Genomic DNA, 18,982 nt, shown 5'->3' with positions numbered 1-18,982 from the left:
CATTCAATATCGATCATTTTGGTAAATGTAATCCTTGTGAATGTCTCAAATGCGTTTTTAATGACTCTATTTCATACTGTCTTCCATTGAAAAGTGGCTGTATTTTTTTTCCTCTGTTCCCAGGAACTAATAATTGAGTCACTACAAGAGAAATCAATTCTGTAGTTGAACGTGTTGCATATTGATTGTTACACTCCTTCACCAAAACCAAATCAATCTTGGTATTCGAGTATTATTGGTTGTTTCAGACGGATGGTATCGTGGCACCCTTCGAGTCTGTTTAGCTCTCAGTCCTTCATAAACAAGCACTGTTTTTAGTTTGTCATAAAAGGTATGAATGTTGTCATGCAGCTTAAAGCTGAAATCACTTTACTGTTATCATCCTGTGCATCAAATATGTTTTTGTGGGAGGTTTTTGAAAGCTTGCTGCATATTTAAGTCAGTCAGTTGATAGTGAAGTTTGATGCTACTGATCTTATGCTTTGGACGGAAGCACAAAAATATAAGCACAGGGCCAATTAACTAACTTCCTCCAGACCGCTGGCTTACCTTTTTGAAGTGAATTGATTGGCATAAAAAGTCCAAAAAGAGAGACCACTTCAATGGAGACAACTTGTGTGTTCCGAGATACTGATCTTAAAATGTGTGTGTCTTAATGATTTATAAACTAAAAATAAAATATGTAACACATTTTCTTTTTACAAATGTATTCCATCCTCCACAATTACATAAATATTGGGTTTATCATATTATATAGATGTGAAAATGAGCACAAAAGTAAATAATAGAGTCAATGTGAGTCTTGTGGCTAAGAAGAAATAAACTTTTAAAATGTTGTGTGTAAAGACCAGGATGTGAGTCATAGCACCTAAAGAAATAACGTAGCTGTGTCAGGAAATAAACAAATGGTCAAATACATGGTTGCTGTTTGGATTAAGATAACATTGCAAAGCTTGCCTCATAGACTAGATGGTGTTGCTAACATGTGTCTGCCGCAACACTCACCTTCACTTGTCTGCCTATGTAGAGACTCATGCCTTTTTGTACTTTGTGTGACTTGAAGCTGTTGAGAGGCAAAGGCCGGCTGTAATTGAGTTCTCAGTCTTCAGTCGTTTACCTTCTTTAATCTCCTCCATCTGATCACTTTCTCCCTCATGGGCTTTTCTACCTCCATCACTCTGACACTGCTAGATTACACTGCTAGAGTCTATAAGAGTTGAGAGGCTGCTTCGGTTTATGCCAATAGACAGCCTGTATCTAGCTAACTTGCTGCAGGTGCACACTCCTACAGTACAGTGTTATACCAAGCTATGTTGTCGTGTCTCTCTGAGGATGGCATTAAAGAAAAATGTAATGGTAGTTTTTTTTGTGTCTCGTTGTATCACTGTATGCGCAGCTTTGGCGATCGTCTGTCCTTGTTCATCTTTTTACACATTCCTTCTTTTATTTAGATACTCACAAACTAAATATTTCTCCTCTGTGGCTTTGATTAGCTAACAATCCCAATGCCTTGATAGAGAGGTTAAAATGATGCCTTATTTCGAAACTTCTTTTCAAAATAAACTGTATCTTCATCTTCTTCTTCTTTTCTTTTTTCTTATAGGTGCGGATTGAGACAGCTACAACTCTGAAGCTCAATATCCTTCCCCCACTTTTAAATCATATTGGGCATAATTTTTTTTATCTGTATTAACCTCACTGTATCTATCAGTCCATAGTAATGGCAAGTCATATTTATACCTATTCATACTTACCCTAAGCAGTTTGATTTCATCCTTAACTCATGAGCACCTGTTGATGACTTCGAGTTCCGGACAGAGCAGTTCCTCCCAGTAAGTCATTATACCACCAATGCTGAAATATGCAATGAAAAGAATCAAAATTTCACAATAATCCCTGATTAAATTAACATTTTAAGCCTTGCATTTCCCCTTTTCTAACTCTTAAATTCTCTTCCCTCTGTGTAGTACCTTGAGTCGATATTCGGGCTGCTTTTTCAGTTGTTGCAGCAGGTGACGGAGTGTGACACCAAAATGCAGGTTCTCCATGTCATCTCCTGTGTTATCGAGAGAGTTAACATCCAGGTAAGATTTGAGCGATCAAACTACAAAGAGCTGGGAACACATTGCCTTTTCTACAGTATGTAAAGTGAAGTTGAGTCAAACTTGTGTCTAGCTCGTGCTTCATACTCTTCAGGGAACATGTTAAAAAGTTAATAAAAAAAACATAACTCGGACACAAAACATCTGTCACCCTGCACAAGCCCCAAGATCAACAATGAAAAACAACCATCTGCCCTCAAAGATGGAAGATAGGCGTTAATTATTTTTCACTTTGATCCTGAGACACTGGCAAGAGCAGCAGTGAGTCCTATCCTTGACTCTTTGTAAATCTCAAGGCCTAAGGCAGCCCTTGTTCTGATGTCTGCTCTCATTTACCATGATGACACACTCTCCCCTCTACCACTACAGGGCTTTTGTGACCATATGGATTTACTTTTTTTTTCTGAGCATCCAATAAGTCGTTCTAATCCACTTAACTGTCAACCCTCAAAAATTGACCTTCCTCAAGACCCCCTCAGGCTCTTTTCAGATCTGTTTTAAGCACTTTTCCCTTAAACGATCCCTTCACTTAAATCTGTCACAGAAATAGCTTTCATCCTTGTGAACTGTCAGTCTGGTTAAATCTTCCCAAGTCGCCGGCCCTGGCTCAACTTCTACAGTCAGTGGAAGTCCCATTAATATTCTAACGCTTCTCAATAGGGATTTCAAACCCACAAAGAGTGGCAGCAGCTGAGAAAGCTAGTCAATGAAGTCACAAGTGCAACTTGAGTTGAAATGTACATGATAAAAGAAATTATGAGATTTGAGGCCTTTTTCTGCGATCAGTCCCACAGATGTCATCCTTGGCTTGTTTGTGGTTTGCTTTTCTCACTTTTTTATATTTATCCTCAAGGCTGTATGTCATGTTTCTCTCTTTACTGTTCCCTCCACTCCTCACCAGCTCATTTATCAAAGGTGTAATCAAGCAAAAAATCTCAGTGTGGCGTTTGCAGCCCGGCCATGTAGCCACTTTAGGGAATCTGAATGGTGAGCGCAAATCGACACAAGAAAATGGCAGGAACATTTTTGAGGTCTGTTATTCAGTGGATGTCTTAGAGTTGGCTGGCTGCACAGCAACTGCACCAAAAATCACATTTTCCAAATTCAAGCAGGATTGAGACTGATGGCATCCATTTGGTGTCAGACCACCCGCATTTTACACCATTGTAACTTGATTTCAATGAAAAATGTAGATAATATGTAACATAGGCTAGAGAGAGCAGCCCAGTTTTTCAATAATTTTTGTACTTGCTGTATCTTGGATTACAGGTTCAAATAAAGTAATTTCGAGTAATATCAACTGTGACAGATTTTACCTATTAAAATACCTATGAAAAGTATTCGCTGTGGTTTGGTCAGAGCAGAAGAGATGCAACACTTCCTAACTTTGTTTGCAGTGGGTTAAGTGTGAGACCATAACTCGGCCATCTGTTTCCCCCTTCAACAAGCCATGTTCAATTTAAGTCCATTGTGTGATCCAGACGACACATCATGAGTATTAAGACAGGCTTATGTGCAAAGCTGAGATGATTTCTAAATCCATCAGATCAACTGGACTTCATTATTTGACTTTACACATCAGTTCAGTACTGAGTGTTGCTGCTTCAACTGCAGTTGCTCTATGCTCATTCTCATCCTGCTTCCATCAGAGTTCTGAAGGAAATCTTTTCTGAATTGTCTACCTGTCTAACATTTTCCTTCCACAGTTAATCTCCTGGAGCACGTTTTGAACCAGCTGATTTTGGTTGATAGGGGCTAAGGCTAACTTGAGTTGTCTAAGTTTGTTGGTTTAAGTCATTGCTGAGACAGGAAGAAAACCTTTTTCCTTGTCACTGTTCCTAAAAGGGACTTCTGCATCCCCCACAGTAGTCACTTAAAATAAGTTTTATAGTAATTAATCATAGTAAATCTGTGAAAGATGCAGGCTGAATATCACAGTGATTTGGTGATTTGTCACTTTTTCCTTCTGCTTCAGATCCGGCCATACGTAGGCTGTCTGGTTCAGTACCTGCCTCTGCTCTGGAAGCAATCCGAAGAACACAATATGCTTCGATGTGCCATACTCACCACACTCATCCACCTGGTTCAGGTACGACGCATCACCAACCTATCCACTGTTTCTGCTTCATGTTACAGAAGGCACATATGTACTAGTTTTAATCAGGGTTGGGCAGTAGCTTGATATTGTATTGTTAATGTGATACGTGAGTGTGAGGTGTGCGATTCACACCTGAACCACCTGTTAAGATTGAATAATGCAAAGAATTAATATCATTGTCACAAATAATACACAAATAAAGATGGCATTCATTAGTGGCTGTAAAACACTAAAAGTGTTTCCCTTCTAATCAAATGTGGAACAAGGCCTCAGTGTTGGGCTTCAATTGATTATGCTACAAAACACTGCAGAGCTGCTCATGTTTAGATATTTGTCTGTGCCAGACCTTTTAATACGATTGTTCTCTGATAGAAGTGTACTGTCAGCTTACTTCCCCAGTCACTACTTCACAGCACAGATTTGGCTCTCTTCCCCTTGGTTTGCAATGGGCCAGCTCTCCTCTCTTTCTCAGGATCACAAGAAAATAGCCCATTAACAAAACTATTGGACTTAAAACAAGCAAAACATTAACACAAAGCTATTGCAAAGATTGATACTCCATTCATGTAGAGTTTATTACGTTTTATTGCCGGGCTCTTTAGTGTGACAGGTGGTGCTTTTCAGTGGATCTGGCAGCAAGTGTGTGTTTGCGTGCTCGGCCACATGTTGCTGAGGCTGTGTTCCAAAATGTCTGATATGAAGACCTGGGTCAGATCTGTGTGTTTGTTTTTGTTTTGTTTTTTTATCTAGTGTTTTTGTTTTTCAGCCAAAACTTCTGATTTCACCGGATAAATCAACACGGAGAGAGGTTCTGTCAATCTTTCCTGGTCATATTCATTTGAAATTAAATTGCTCACATAATTACACCCAGATTAAACTATGGATTAAAACATATTTTTTTGCCTTTTAGCGTTGGAAGTTGCTGTCTTGTTCGGGGTGTATGATATTTTATTTTCACTAATTTGCATGAATATCAATCATGATTATCACTAACGGAAGTTAAGAGGAAAATAGCCTGAGAGAAAGCTCCATTCCCCCACAGCATTGAAGCAGCCTGTATAAAGATTTAGACCCCTATGTGGCTGCCACTGCATTACCTCACAGTGGGAGATGAAACGCTTGGTGATCGAGAAACTCTCCCTTTGAGAAAGTAACACAAGTTCACATCTGGGCGAACAGTGGGAGGCACTGAAGGCGTATGGCTGAAAGGGCTTAGATTAGCAAACCGTGTAACCACATACTAATTTAGACTTTAATATATACAATATCGTGCTGACATTAAGGAAACGAAAAAAAATGTGGCTCGAGTTCTAGACTTACTTATCTTGAGATTAATTAAAAAACAGTATAGAGTTTTTCCTAAGTAGCTGAATAAATACAGTGTTTTTACAGTAATAATGATGATATTATGAAGAAAGAGTAATAGAACATCATCTCTATATAGAGTGCGTTTGTAAATGGTCACTCCCAGCGCCCGAGCAAACTGATGCAAAGACTGGACTGCTCAAAAATGTTTAAGCACTGTTTGGCGTAAAACTTTTGGGTATATATGGCATAACGTTGTTAATGTTAACTGTTGTAACATTAACCTGCACTACAAAGTACCTCTTTCTTAATTCATATTGAAAGAGTACAATCTACTTCTATGCAAGCTCTGTAGGCCAGAGCATCTCTGAAGAACGACAACATTTCATTAAAACACTGTTTTGTGACCGTTTACTTTACCCAGTGGTTTTTGCGATTTACATATTGCATGTATTCATATTGTGATTTTTATTAATTTGCGATTATTTGTGCAGCCCTAGTAGACACATACAGAGCATGTTCATACAGTGCATATCCATGTGTAACAAATCAGTTACCAAAAGAAAATTCCATCATGCCCCGCATGACACCTGATGAAAATCTGTATGACCATTAAACTGACGTTAAGTTGGATCCTGCACTTATACTGAAGATTTCTCTCTACCCATGCTGTTCAAAAAGTGCCATAAAGTGAACATAAAAAAAATCCCTAAACATCTATCACACCCTGAGGCATGTATTTTTATAGTCACACATAAGTCCTTTGAGTACCAAAAAGCAACTATTCATGACATCTCGCTGTTATTGAAAGCCACCCTGCAGCGTGCTCGCCCTGCCACACGCATCCTATCTATTATAAGTGTATTAGTGGAGTATGGGGACAGCGTGTTCTGACAAAGGTATGAGTTACTCGGAATGGGTGAGTCAGAGAAGTGGCATATTAAACTTTTCTACGTGTCTGCGATCTCCGCTCTACTCGGATATTCTGCACGAAACACCCATTAAGCTAAAGAACATTAAGTACAGCCCTTAAAGTCCCCTGTCTGCATTCTTCGTCAGGTTTTGCTAATTTGCCATTTACTTTCTGTATCTTCTGTTTTCTCGCAGGGCCTGGGGGCAGAGAGTAAGAATCTGTACCCTTTCCTTCTTCCTGTCATCCAGCTGAGCACTGACGTTTCACAGCCGCCGCATGTGTATTTGCTGGAGGATGGACTGGAGCTTTGGTACGGACACACATGATTACACTTGCATACACGCACACGTATATACACTTTTATAAGTTTTAGATAAAACTCCCTGAACATTTAGGAAGCACATGGTGATCTCATTTCCTTCCTCGAACTTCAGCGCACCCTCATGCAAAGATCTACTCATCCATACTATGACTATAGCAGTGTTTATTCTTCTCTTTCCCCCTCCTCTCTGTGGCTCAATTCACTCATGAATCCTTTTTTATTATTAGTCATCAGTTTTATTTAATGACTCGGTGTCTAAAAGGAACCAAACGGAAATGTTTGCAGATAAATAGTTGTAAATGGGCCCACCATGATATTATTTACTTCTTCTGTTAGGTGGGTGATAATGCTGCTGATTATTCATGTCGCTCACAATTCTGTCTTTATTTTTAAATTTTTTTTTTGGACACACTACAGTCTCAAGAATCTGCTATAAAAAAGCATGCTGGCATTTGCAAATTTATTTAATTAGCAAACGCTTTGGTTTAGTCATAGAGAATATGCCAGGTTACCTTTTGTTCCTCTCCCATTATCTCTTTGCTTTTCAACTCCCGCATTAATCTTTTTATTCCTGGCTGTGGAGAGCTGCAGTGTTAAGGCCAGTCCTATCCTGCCTGATAAACAGCTGTGCCCTAAATATTTTTGTTTGCTTTGTTCACACTGTCAGTGTAATTTTGTCCTGACATTTATCTTTCATCAGCTGGTTCTGCCTCCCTCTAAGTCCTTCTCAGTTTCTGTCTATCTTGCTTTTTTGTTTGTGGAGCATGTATCCAGTCATTCATTCAGTCTCATATTCTTCAGTAGTTGTACTATTGTATTAATTTGAATATTATTGAAATCACATACTGGCCGGTACGATATCACAGAAGTTGCCATGATGTGTCAACAACGTACTGATATAAAAGAAATGTGATGCTACTGAGAAATCGTATTCTCCAAAGTTAATGTACAGACCCAAGCAAAATCAAATCATCAATCATTTTAATATTTTTCTTCAATGTCCAACAATGACTAGAGCTTTGTTATAGATATTGATGAGTTGTGTTCTTACATCATCCCAAACGTTGGAGGTCACCAATGTAGGAGGTTGCTGCTGCCGTCAGGGTGATAAACAGGAATGAAGATAAATCCACATTTTATTTCTAAAAGTTAAAGAGTTACCTCTGAGCTCTCCTCCAGTCAGTAAATGATCTGAGCAGAATTCGATTGTGACAGTAGCTACATATTGTACGTTTGATCCAAGTGAAATGCTTAAAATACCATTCCCACTGTTGTGATTATATCGACAGATATTGCATAGCGTTCAGCTCTACTATGTCATTTTTAAATGTGAGGTCTCATAAAGGTGTTCCAGTTTACAGACCTACTTGAAGAATTTTAAAGTATTTGAGTATACCTTGCTGAACATAGTACTTTGACAGTCCACCGCCATATGATGGGGAGAGAAGGCCTACTCATGTCATCATATTTGAATGTTCAGATTTCTGCAGTGTGTCTCTTTTATCAGATTTTCCTTTGCTTTCCTCTGCCTCCTCCTTTTTTCTTTTACACCCATTTTACCATTTTTGTGATGCCCATGTTCTCTTCTCCCTGTCTCTATAATTTGTCCTGCTATCTCCTCCCATTCTCTTTACCACCTTTAATCTATTTCTTCTGTACTCCCACCTTCAAAACTTTCCCCTTTTTGTGTTTTAATCTCTCTTCTTCATCTTTTCTTTTACTTTGTCTTTCTTCCTGTTCTCATCCTTCACTCCCTCTCATTGTGCAGGTTGGTGACTTTGGAGAACAGCCCAGCCATCACCCCAGAGCTGTTGCGAATTTTCCAGAACATGTCGGCTTTGATGGGTGAGCATACACCAGATTTCATTGTGTGCTTGTCGCTCTGGAATTTTGTGTGTCCATATTTGTACTTCTGTGTGTGTTTTCCCTCTTTTGTAATATCACAGTGTTTTGCATTATTTCAGGATTCAGGAATAATGCTACTTTGATGCATTTTGGATGGTTTGGTTAGCACGAGGTCGAATGGATGGCCTGTGGTGTTACTGGTTCAGAGGAGAGACAAAGAAAACATTCCACTTCAAAAGTCTGAGTTGGGGAAAAAAACTGCAAAATCTGAAAGAACAAGCCAGCATCATATGATCAAATACTTTCAAATCACAGAGAAACTCAGAGAATGAGGGTAAAAAGTTGATGCAATCCGTTGACACCGGCTTCATTTTCATAGTTTTATCACTTCAGGCACTTGTAGCTTGTAAAGATCACAGTTGTAGCTTTGCAGAAGCCTCAAGGCATCGTGGCCACTGCTCCGTGTCTGCAGGCAGCTGTGAGTGGTGGCAGATTGAATGGAACTGGCCGGATGATTTATCACCGGCCTGGAGCATTAGGGACACCTGTGCGTGTGTGTGCGTGTGTGCGCGTGTGTGCGCGCGCATGCGCGCGCGTGTGTGTGTGTGTGTGCGTGTGTGGGGCGCCTTCGCTGTGATGATGAACAGTATTGATTTGGTGCCTCTACACCTAATGAGTGAGTCAGACTAATATGAACACTTGTGTAACCCGATTGGCTTACTGGAGCATTTGATCACATGTAGTGTGGTTTCGGAATCCATGAGACTCAGAGGAGTAAAGGACTCAGTAAGACGGTCATGGATGGATGCAATAAAAGAGGAAGGATTTAAGGTGGATAAAGCAAAGGGGGGAAGATTGGTGAAACGGAACAAGTTTAGAAAGTGATGGCAGGAAAATGAATGAGAAAGGACATGAAAAGAAATGTTATGTCAGAGGTTTGCTCTGAGGAGCTTGGACATGGAAGGATAAGTGATGTCTTCATGCTGTTATCTATTGTTGAACAGAAGAAGATAAAGCAGTACAACCAGTCATGTTGAATTTCAGAGCAGTCACAACCATCAAAAAGAGGTGATCAAACATAACTACCACAGCTATGTAACCCCGGCACAAAGGCATGTATGAAAGCCCAGTGTTGGCAAAACATTATTACTTTTTGCTTCAATTTAAGGTTTGTGTAGTATTCCTCTGTTTCTATAGAATGGTGGAAAAAAATATTAAGATAAAAGTGAAACACAACTTGACTAATAGCATTATGTTTCCAGTCATAGTCTGACAGCTGGACTGGGGGAACCTCTGTCCTCATTTATTCATCATGATTGATGAAGATCTGTCAAGTAATTAGTGCACTGTGATCAGACGATGTGCGTTGATAGTTTAATGATGGATCAAAGGAAGAAATGTAAAACATGAACGATTGTAAGATTAAGGAACAGAAAAATGTAAGGTTGGAGTGGCAAAGCACAGAATCTGGGTTGGAAGGCCGTTTAGAAGAGATGAGTTCAGCTAAAGATATATCTCAGATGTCTGATATGCTATTCTAACACCTGCTGAAATTAGAGATTGCATGTAGTTAAAGAAACTTTGGTTCTGGCTCCTCAAATGGGACGTTGGCTGCTTTTCTATGCCTCTGCGCTGGTGATAGCCTTACCTGTAGACATGCTCTTTCCCATTTGACAGTCCGTTCATCTGACTCTGAGAAAAGCATTGATGGAAGTTCATATTTTAAATTTGGCACCATTATCCACTTGGACTCAGTGATGAACCGATAAGTTTTTGCTGTCAATGCTCGTGGTCACTGTGACCTCATGGCGTCCCATTCTCGGCAACACCTTGTATTAGAAATGCTTTGAGGGACTTTCTTCAAATCTGGGACAACATAATGATCTATTTCCTTTGTTTGAGTTTTTGATTGCTTTCTGGACAAAACAAGATATTTGCTGAAGTCACCTGGAGCTTCAAAGTTTTCTGAGGCTTTACAGACCAAACAGTTAATCTCAGAAAATACTTTTACCTTTAGAATTATGTGGTACGACAACAGAGACATGATATTGCTCTCCCTCTGCCCAAGTCCAGCTTGGTCTACAGAGCATCATAGAAATAGGCTCATTTTGTGACAGGATTTTGCTTACTGTTATCGTCTCATGCATTTACTATAAAGACATCTCGCATTTCTGTCTTTTCACAGTATTTGATTCAGTGCAGATAAGTGTTTTTTCTCTTTGGCTGTGACGGACACATTAACGCAAAGAAAAGGAAAAAGCTTTCACACCTCTCCAGGTCCAAGCAAACAGTTTTCCATTAGTAAAGCAAAAAAAAACAGGAAGTAATAGGTAAATGCATGTCGGGGATATTTTGTCCCTTTTCTCAGCGTTTTTTTTTTGTGCATGTCTGTTTGGTGCATTTAGAAAAAATGTCATCTCCATTTAATCATATTCACTGCAGCATCGTCCAGTGCTTGAATATGCATTGAGCATGTTCTGATGTTTAACTTGCGTCATAATAACTGTAATATTGTTTGCCAATGTCATTTCAACCTCACAAAATTTGTCATCTCCTAATATTTAAATGATATCGTGTCTCCAAAATCATTTTAAGCTCCTTAACATCTTCTTAATCTCAGGTGCTAGTTAGAATATCATCAATTATGTCAATGATGCAAGTTATATCAGAATCGAGGGAACATTTTCACAACAAGTCCCATTTAGTCGCATTCAATCATACTACATTATCTTTTCTATCAACAATTGTCATGGAATTATAGATGATAAAAGTGTAATTTTCATTTCATTTATCCTTTCTATGGACTTCTATGACTTCTCAGCCTTCCTCACTTAAAAGACGAGTTTCAAAGTGTATTCTTGGTCTTCTGAAAAGCAGATGAAAAGATAATTCAAACATCCATAGCTGTTTTGGAGCTTTGGTTCATATCAATAATGACCTTTGAACCTCAGTGAATCAGAGCTCACCTTTTATCCACCTCTGTGACTTCACATTTATCCTTCTCTTGTTATCCCTCATTTAAACATAATTCTGTCATCTATTGACATCAATGGATGTTTTCACCTTGAGCAATGCATCCACTTTTCAGCGCTTTGTACCCTCTCCCTCTCTTTCTTGTTTTTGTGAAAAACACCTTTTTCTTAAGGCTACAATTGCACATTTTAAGCACATTACTTGCATAGAATATAATTAGGTTATCAGTGCAAGCATTTGAGTGAAAAATCCAAAGCTGCTGTGATGAAAGATGATAGCTCAGAGGCACGGTTGCAGGTCAGAACAAATGAGCACACACTTTTAACAACATTTTGTCCTTTGAACATGAAAATAAGTAGAGGAAAAGTTTGCATACAGCACTCATGCATTTATTTGCATAAATTGATGAAACATTTCATAGAGCAAATTAACTTGGCTTTTGTCTTTCCTAAAAACTTTGGTCAGTCATCATCTTTGGCTGGTTTTCACTAGAACATCCGGTGGTTCATTTATTTAGTCCGTGGAGAGCAGTAGAGGGATGTGGGCCATTGAGAGAGTCTGGCTCAGTATGGTGTCGCAGCTTGCCAGGTGTATGGCCTGGCCTGCCTGATAAAGACCCCCGCTCCATCACTACTAAACTGGAGCAGCAAATTCCCTTATTAGAGTGTCAAGAGCCTCGCTTTGGCTAAATTGTTAGACTAGCTCTACGCTCTGTATCACTGCCACCACACTCTGAACTAGGACACAATTCAGCCGCGTGCGATGTACTGACTAGTGATGATGAAGAGGCAGCAGGGAAGTTTCTTACCTACTTGCCATTACACTGATTAGTGTATGAAAGTTATTTAGCTAAAGTATCCATGCATTTCTATGCCATCTCGTGTTACTTTGCTGTTTTTCTCAACAAACTGTGTGATGGTTTCCGAACTGCTAGTGGGGCTCAATCAGAGCAAAGACCAGCAGTGACAAATCAATGCTTTATTCCGACTAGACAACTTTAATAGTCAGCAGACCACCTACACAACTTTCTGTCTTGTAATCAGTCTTACAGTCATTGGTTTTCACATTATGTCACTGATCAGCGACATAAGCTCAGACATTACAAGATCGCACACCTGAGACATGAGATGAGTCCAAGTTGTTTGTACAAAAATAATTTAATAGGGGTGAGAGGATAGAATAAGATCCAGTAAGGATTATTGTTCCACTGAAAAGGTATCACTGCCTACTCATATTGTGGATAGGGTTAGGTACACGTACATGTGCTACACATACTGAAAAGCTTGTGTGTATTGAGATAGAAACTAGAAAATAGCCTATTGTGCCCACTCCATCAAATTAAATGCACAATAAGAATGGGTTCAGAGAGCTAATGCTGATGACTGGAGAGGAGAGAAGGAGAAAGGAGAAGAATGTCTGCTCCCATTGGCTGTATCCCTTTCGTGGTTCCCAGACCTGTCAAGAATTTAACCGGATATTTAGTCTGCTTGAAATCCAGCAGGTGTTGATGACGCACCACAAGCTGTCAGCTAGCTCCTTTATCGTGTCTTTAAACAGTTCACACATTTGGATCATTATGATGCCTGTGATCTTGGGCCATTTGGTGGCGATCTCCCAGAACCATCAGCGAGTGAAGCATTAGCGCTAGAATCTTGTAGTGTTGGCTTACAATGGGAAGATATAAGAAAACCGTGTTCTTACTAAACTTTGATAAAGGATCATGTTTAGATAGTAACTCCAGCATCTGAAAGATCTGAGAGTGATCATTTTAACCCAAACCATGATCTTTCCCTTTCCCTACCATCCTAAGTAGAGCCTAACCACAGCCTTGTCACACTATAAAACACAATTAGTCTGTACAAGGCGCACAATAAAGATACCAATCCCACATGAATGATTCAAGTCTACGGTTTCCATCCAGCATTGACCATGAATATTACTCTAAAACATGGGAGTTAAGAAATGAAGGTCTGTCGCCCTCAATAGCCTTTAGTCTGCATTATTATCTGCTGATTTTTTTTTTAATTAATGGCATTGTCCATAAAATCCTTCAAAATTGTGAACAGCAGTTCCAATTTCAAAGTTAACCCGTTAACAATGATAAACCCCAGAACAGGTCAAAGTTTGGGATTTTTTGCTTGACCTCAACGACAAATCAAGTGTTTAAACAATTGGTTATTAATTTTCTTCACTCATTGCTGTTCTAATTGTCTGACTCTCTCCATTTTAAGATAGAGAAATGCGAAAAGACAGTTTTTACATGACCTTGCTTTTAAGTAATAACAGAACAAAATTGGACAGTGCAATGCTTTGTTTTAATGAACATCCCATCAGAAGCAATTACTGGTGCAGCCAGACTTGTCAGACCATCCCACAAAGATCAGTGATACTGTATTGAGAGAGCTTTTAGCCTCACCGTTAGCCTGTGAATGCTCTCTGAAGAAATCACTAACATTCTTCAGAATGTGGTCTCGCAGTGGACTGCCCTGCTAATGTGCCCCATTTATCAATCTGGACATCCCCATTGGAGGACAACCGTTTTATTACACGCTTATTAACTACAGGTAAGGACTGATTGTGGCTCTCACTGATGTTAAGACATATTTAGCCGTATTAAGAACAGGGATGGAAGAAAATTGAATAACACATCCTGAGATTATATGACATTTATCGCACTTCATTTATGGTGATTCTGTGCATTATCCCCTCCGCTTTGTCACCTAAATCTTAAGAAATATTTGATCTGTTCAAATTTGAGCTGATATTGCATCAACTCAAGTGATTTAAGATTTTCCCTATGGCGCTGTGAGGTTTCTGCTCTGTTTTCATGGCTGTAATCTGATACATGGGGGTCTCTCTGTAAACTTGATTTTTGCCACTTCATTGAATCCCTTGCTGAGCTTGTTCGCTTCTATTAAGCACGATCACTCATCCATGACTTTCCAAAGCCTAAGTCACCTGAGCAGCAAAGGGACTTCTCATCTTGCACAGGATCCATGGCTCCAGTTGGCCATGTTGTTTTTTGTGTTTTACAGGAAGTCCTTTGTGGACAGTAAAACTGGCTCCGTCGAGCTGCAGGGATGCTTTCTTTCTCTTAAAGAAGTCTTTAAGTAGTTTCGATTTAATAAGGTGTGCTCTGCGGCTATCATCAGCACTCCGTAATAAAACATGCTTTGGCTTCACTCCAGAGGTTGTCCTCTGAATAACAATAAAAATGGGAATAGTCAGTTTGCCATTTTGTTAAATGCATTTTATGGCTGTAAAACCTCCAACCTTAGAGCTTTACTGAGCTCAAGCTGTTTGTCGCTGGCTGGCTTGAATGTTATCAACAAGCACTGGCTTGTCCTTGTAGCACCAGTACAGATTTTGGCACAGCTTTCTTTTTGAGTACTACTGTGAAGCAAAAATTGGGCTGGGAGATGACTGACATTTTAGCAGTCTCCCGAACAACCATTAGAGGCACGTCAGAGGATGTTATCACAGTCGGATGCGGAGCTCGCTTTCCTGTTAATGTTGATAACCAAAGCGGATTGTGCGGCATATGCCCAGGGCTGTGAAGGATGTACTGACTAAAGCTTAATCAGGGCTTTAGCAGCTGTTTTTGTGGCTATTTGATTATAACAAATGATGTGTGTGTGTGTGTGTGTGTGTGTGTGTGTGTGTGTGTGTGTGTGTGTGTGTGTGTGTGTGTGTGGTGTGTGTGTGTGTGTGTGTGTGTGTGTGTGTGTGTGTGTGTGTGTGTGTGGTGGCAGCAAAACACTATTCTGTTTTTCACTAATATAATAATAGTCTTCCAATATTTTAGATAATACCGGCATGTGATTTTTCCGGAAATCCGGATTTTTCGACATGAAAATGCGACCCTCGTGAATCATGAAAAATCCGCTTTTTTTTGGGGGGGGGGGGGAAGGACCGGCGGACCGCCAGGCCGCCATTAACCACCAATAGGTTTTAACAGACCAGGTGTTTATTTGGGACAGGCGTTTAATTCCCTCCACACAAAAATCCGGGATGAAAATGTCACAAACTTCTCCAGCTTCTCTGAAATCTCCGGCATCCTGCTGGGCAATAGTTGTCTTCTGCAAGTGAGGTTGTTGCGGCGGAGAAAACGATTTATCCAACCAGCACTCGCTGCAAACTCCTCATCTCTGCTGTCACTCAAGGTGGCGGACAATTGTTTCTCCGTCGCCCTGATCATTTTGCGGGACACTCTCTCGTGGCGTGCCTGTTTGCTGATAACTAATTCCCGCATGTTTATCTCAGGCTCCTCGCTAGCCTTCTTCCTCCCTCCAGCAGGCAGCCTGGCCCTGTTGCTGTCCTCCTCAGACAGACGCCAATCTCTCCCTCTCTTGGGGTCAACGGAGAAACATCTAGTGGCTGCTTCTCCCGAGTTTTCCTCTGCATATTTTAAGACAGAAAGTTTGCTGCACCGGAGCCATGGCGATCATCAGTGTGATGACTGACGGAAAGCAAGCACGATACGTGAAAAAGGCGAAGTAAAAAGTTGTGCAGTGTCAGTGGTCACGTCTTCTTCCTTGATGTTTTTTAAAAAAAAATAAATTAGACTCTGCATTAATTTGGAACCGGCGGTTATTTACCAAAATATACACCTTCACCCGGCGCTTAAAGGGGACCACATGATGTGTTTTATAATGTGTTTGTGTTTACAGCTGCTAATGTATGTAACGCTGTTACTGTGATGATACATGACAGTTAAATATTGAATATGTCTATAATAACCACATCCTGACATGTAACTGTGATTTTTGATAATCTAAGAACTAATAATAACAATTATGACAAAAAATTAACAGACTGCAGATCACGATAAGAAGCTGCAACTGGCAGTGAGCAGCTTTCTTTTCTTTTAGCAGTGAAGTGATGTACTCCATGACAGAACATTATAGAATATGATAATGTATAAAATAACATTTAATGGTAACAAAAAAGTACAGTTGCAGTAGACTTCTATTATAAATATGCAGCATATATATAGTTTATTATTATTATTATTATTATTATTATTACTACTACTATTTTTCTACATATTCTTGACTTTGAATGGGATCTGCTGTAAAGCATTTCTGTTTCTGATTCATATATTATGCAGTCAGTTGTCCAAATTTTAAGTTAAATTAAATGAACCAAGACAGATGTCACATTTACATGTCAGGGTGTGGTTATTATAGACACAGATTCAATATTTAAGTGTCATTAAAGTCAGTACTATGCAGTCCCAGAAACAATGGCACTTTCTCAGCTTAACTATGGTTGCACTATTTTATAACTAAACACACTGAGTACCTTTGTTTACATTTCAGTTTGAACTAGAACATCCTAGAGGAAAGATTTATAATTTAAGATTATTTTTTTTTAAATAAAAAAATTATCAACAGGTATTCTAATGAATTATTTGTTTATTAGTACTTATTACTGAGTCGATATCAAAGCATTTAAGTCAATATTGAATCGAATCGATATGGAATCAAATGGCGACCTAAAGAATCAAAATCGAATCGAATTGTGAGGTTCTTAACAATACCCAGCCCTAAATAAAAGCAATATTGCAGTACATTGCGCAAACTTTTTCTTTACTACTTTGGATGCTGGGTGTGTATTTTGGGATGTGCATTATTTTGCTCAAATTAATTGGTGGTATTGAGAAAGGAATTAAAAAATCAGGTTTGACAACGTTTTGGTCTGAAAATTGTAATATTGTCTGTAATAATACACTTGGTTTAAAATGGTTAAATTGTGAAAAGGAAAGACCAGTCGCAGCACAGAGCTTAGTTCCAATACTTTGTAATAACAATGGTCATTTATCAGGTTTTCACAGTGCAGCTGAAAAGAAGAGGATATGCTGATGTTGGGTAGAGTCACAGTAAATCCAGCCCACAATTGTCTGTGTCGTATTCCTGTCACGTTGAAAAAGTGGGGGGATACTGTATGGGAATGAGAGTGATTTACTTCCAATTTCCATACGCAGAGTTATTTTGACAGGGTTTTTGTATTCATCATACATGGACACTTTGGGAGCCTCTGGTTTATTTGCAGCAGTGAGAGGAAGAGATGATGAAAGGTCTTATCAAGTCCTGGCCTCTGAGCTGGCTGACCTCAAGCCCAGAATGAGATTTCAATTCATTTTTTCCTTTTTATACGAATACTTGTACCTCTCCCTCCCTGTGTTACTATTTATACGAAACTCTCCCTTTGAGGATATTACTACAGCATGTGCACAGCTTATCAGCAAGGCAAGTAATGACAGTGGTTGTGCTTGTAGTGATATTGAAGGCCAGAGATTGGAAAGCTGTCATAAGCATGCATTTGCCTCCTTGCCTTTGGAATAAAACAAGTATAGCAAGTGTAACTCTACTTGGAGGTAGAAGATGAAGTAGTTTTGAGTGTAATCATGTTGCCTCACTCAGATGTGATAAAATCTTTGCTAATACTTCCACAGAGCAGTGTACAACATGCTCTCAGATACATGTTTGCTTCCTGTAGTCCTTCCTACTTGATTAGCAGTTGTCAATGCGTGCTTTTTGAGATGCCACTTGAAAACGGCAAAATGTTTGTGGTCTGCGGCCCTCTTACTCACTTGAAGATGCCGGTTGTATCATTTGTATAAAGAAAAAAAATAAAGGTGAATGGATGTAATGGAATTAACAGTAAATCCTGAAAACATACAGGGGAGGAATCGAGTAAGATAATGCACAAAAGACTCTGAAAACTAGGGCATTGCTAACCTGTAGCACGAATTTTGACAACTGAGATAGACCAACTAAAAAACAAAAATGACTTTAGGGCTGAGGTGGTCTCCTGGGGATCCTTATGCAAAGGTCGCACTTTTGGGTTCTTACAGTTTCTAATGTGCTCGGGATTTTGGCTTGTAGCTCACTCATAAACATGCTCAAAGCAATGATATTCGATGCTGATAAGCTGTCGCTTGAGGCTGGCAAAAAAATATTTAGGAATCGCAGCACAGGATGAAAAGCTATGAGAGCTGTGTCAGAGTGTTAGGCACATGTCCATATTATATAGTCATTTGAACTAAAGTTAATTGGTTATCTATTTACAATGTCAGTAAACCCCTGAAAGTATCTCTGCTGTGAGGAGGAGGTTGTCTGGCCGTTGAGGCTCAGCAGCCTCTTTGTGAACACAGCTTGACTGGGACTGAAGACAGTGAATACAGTAACAAAGTGATTTACAGTGTCTTGTACAAGGGTTCTGACTCCAGAAATGACAGGAAAGCACAGGAGTAAACCGACAGGCCTGAGCAGGGGTTTTGCTGGATCAGTCCAGCACTGCCAGAAACCAAATTAGGCAAGAAAACCACTGTGGTGTTGTTGGACTGGCAGGACACTGTAGTGACTCACTATCACTTCTTCAGGTATAAAGTGAGTACGTAACAAGACGGATTGTGGCTA

The 18,982-nt window shown here is 39.5% G+C and overlaps 1 protein-coding gene across 2 annotated transcripts in view; it reads left to right on the top strand.

Annotated features, from left to right (window-relative positions):
• The window catches only part of ipo11 (importin 11), a 114,859-nt gene that overhangs the window by 52,323 nt on the left and 43,554 nt on the right, over positions 1 to 18,982 (top strand). For both annotated transcript variants that reach the window (XM_030417392.1, XM_030417391.1), the window contains exons 17-22: positions 1,604 to 1,637; positions 1,792 to 1,832; positions 1,968 to 2,084; positions 4,078 to 4,191; positions 6,613 to 6,728; positions 8,509 to 8,585. In XM_030417392.1, coding sequence (XP_030273252.1) covers positions 1,604 to 1,637; positions 1,792 to 1,832; positions 1,968 to 2,084; positions 4,078 to 4,191; positions 6,613 to 6,728; positions 8,509 to 8,585 — 499 coding nt within the window. The remainder of the gene's footprint in view (positions 1 to 1,603; positions 1,638 to 1,791; positions 1,833 to 1,967; positions 2,085 to 4,077; positions 4,192 to 6,612; positions 6,729 to 8,508; positions 8,586 to 18,982) is intronic.

This window comes from Sparus aurata, chromosome 5 (assembly GCF_900880675.1).
Source record: "Sparus aurata chromosome 5, fSpaAur1.1, whole genome shotgun sequence".
In the NCBI taxonomy this organism is placed as follows: domain Eukaryota; kingdom Metazoa; phylum Chordata; class Actinopteri; order Spariformes; family Sparidae; genus Sparus; species Sparus aurata.
Note: the sequence above shows the minus strand (reverse complement) of the source record. Positions and strands in the feature narration are given on the sequence as shown.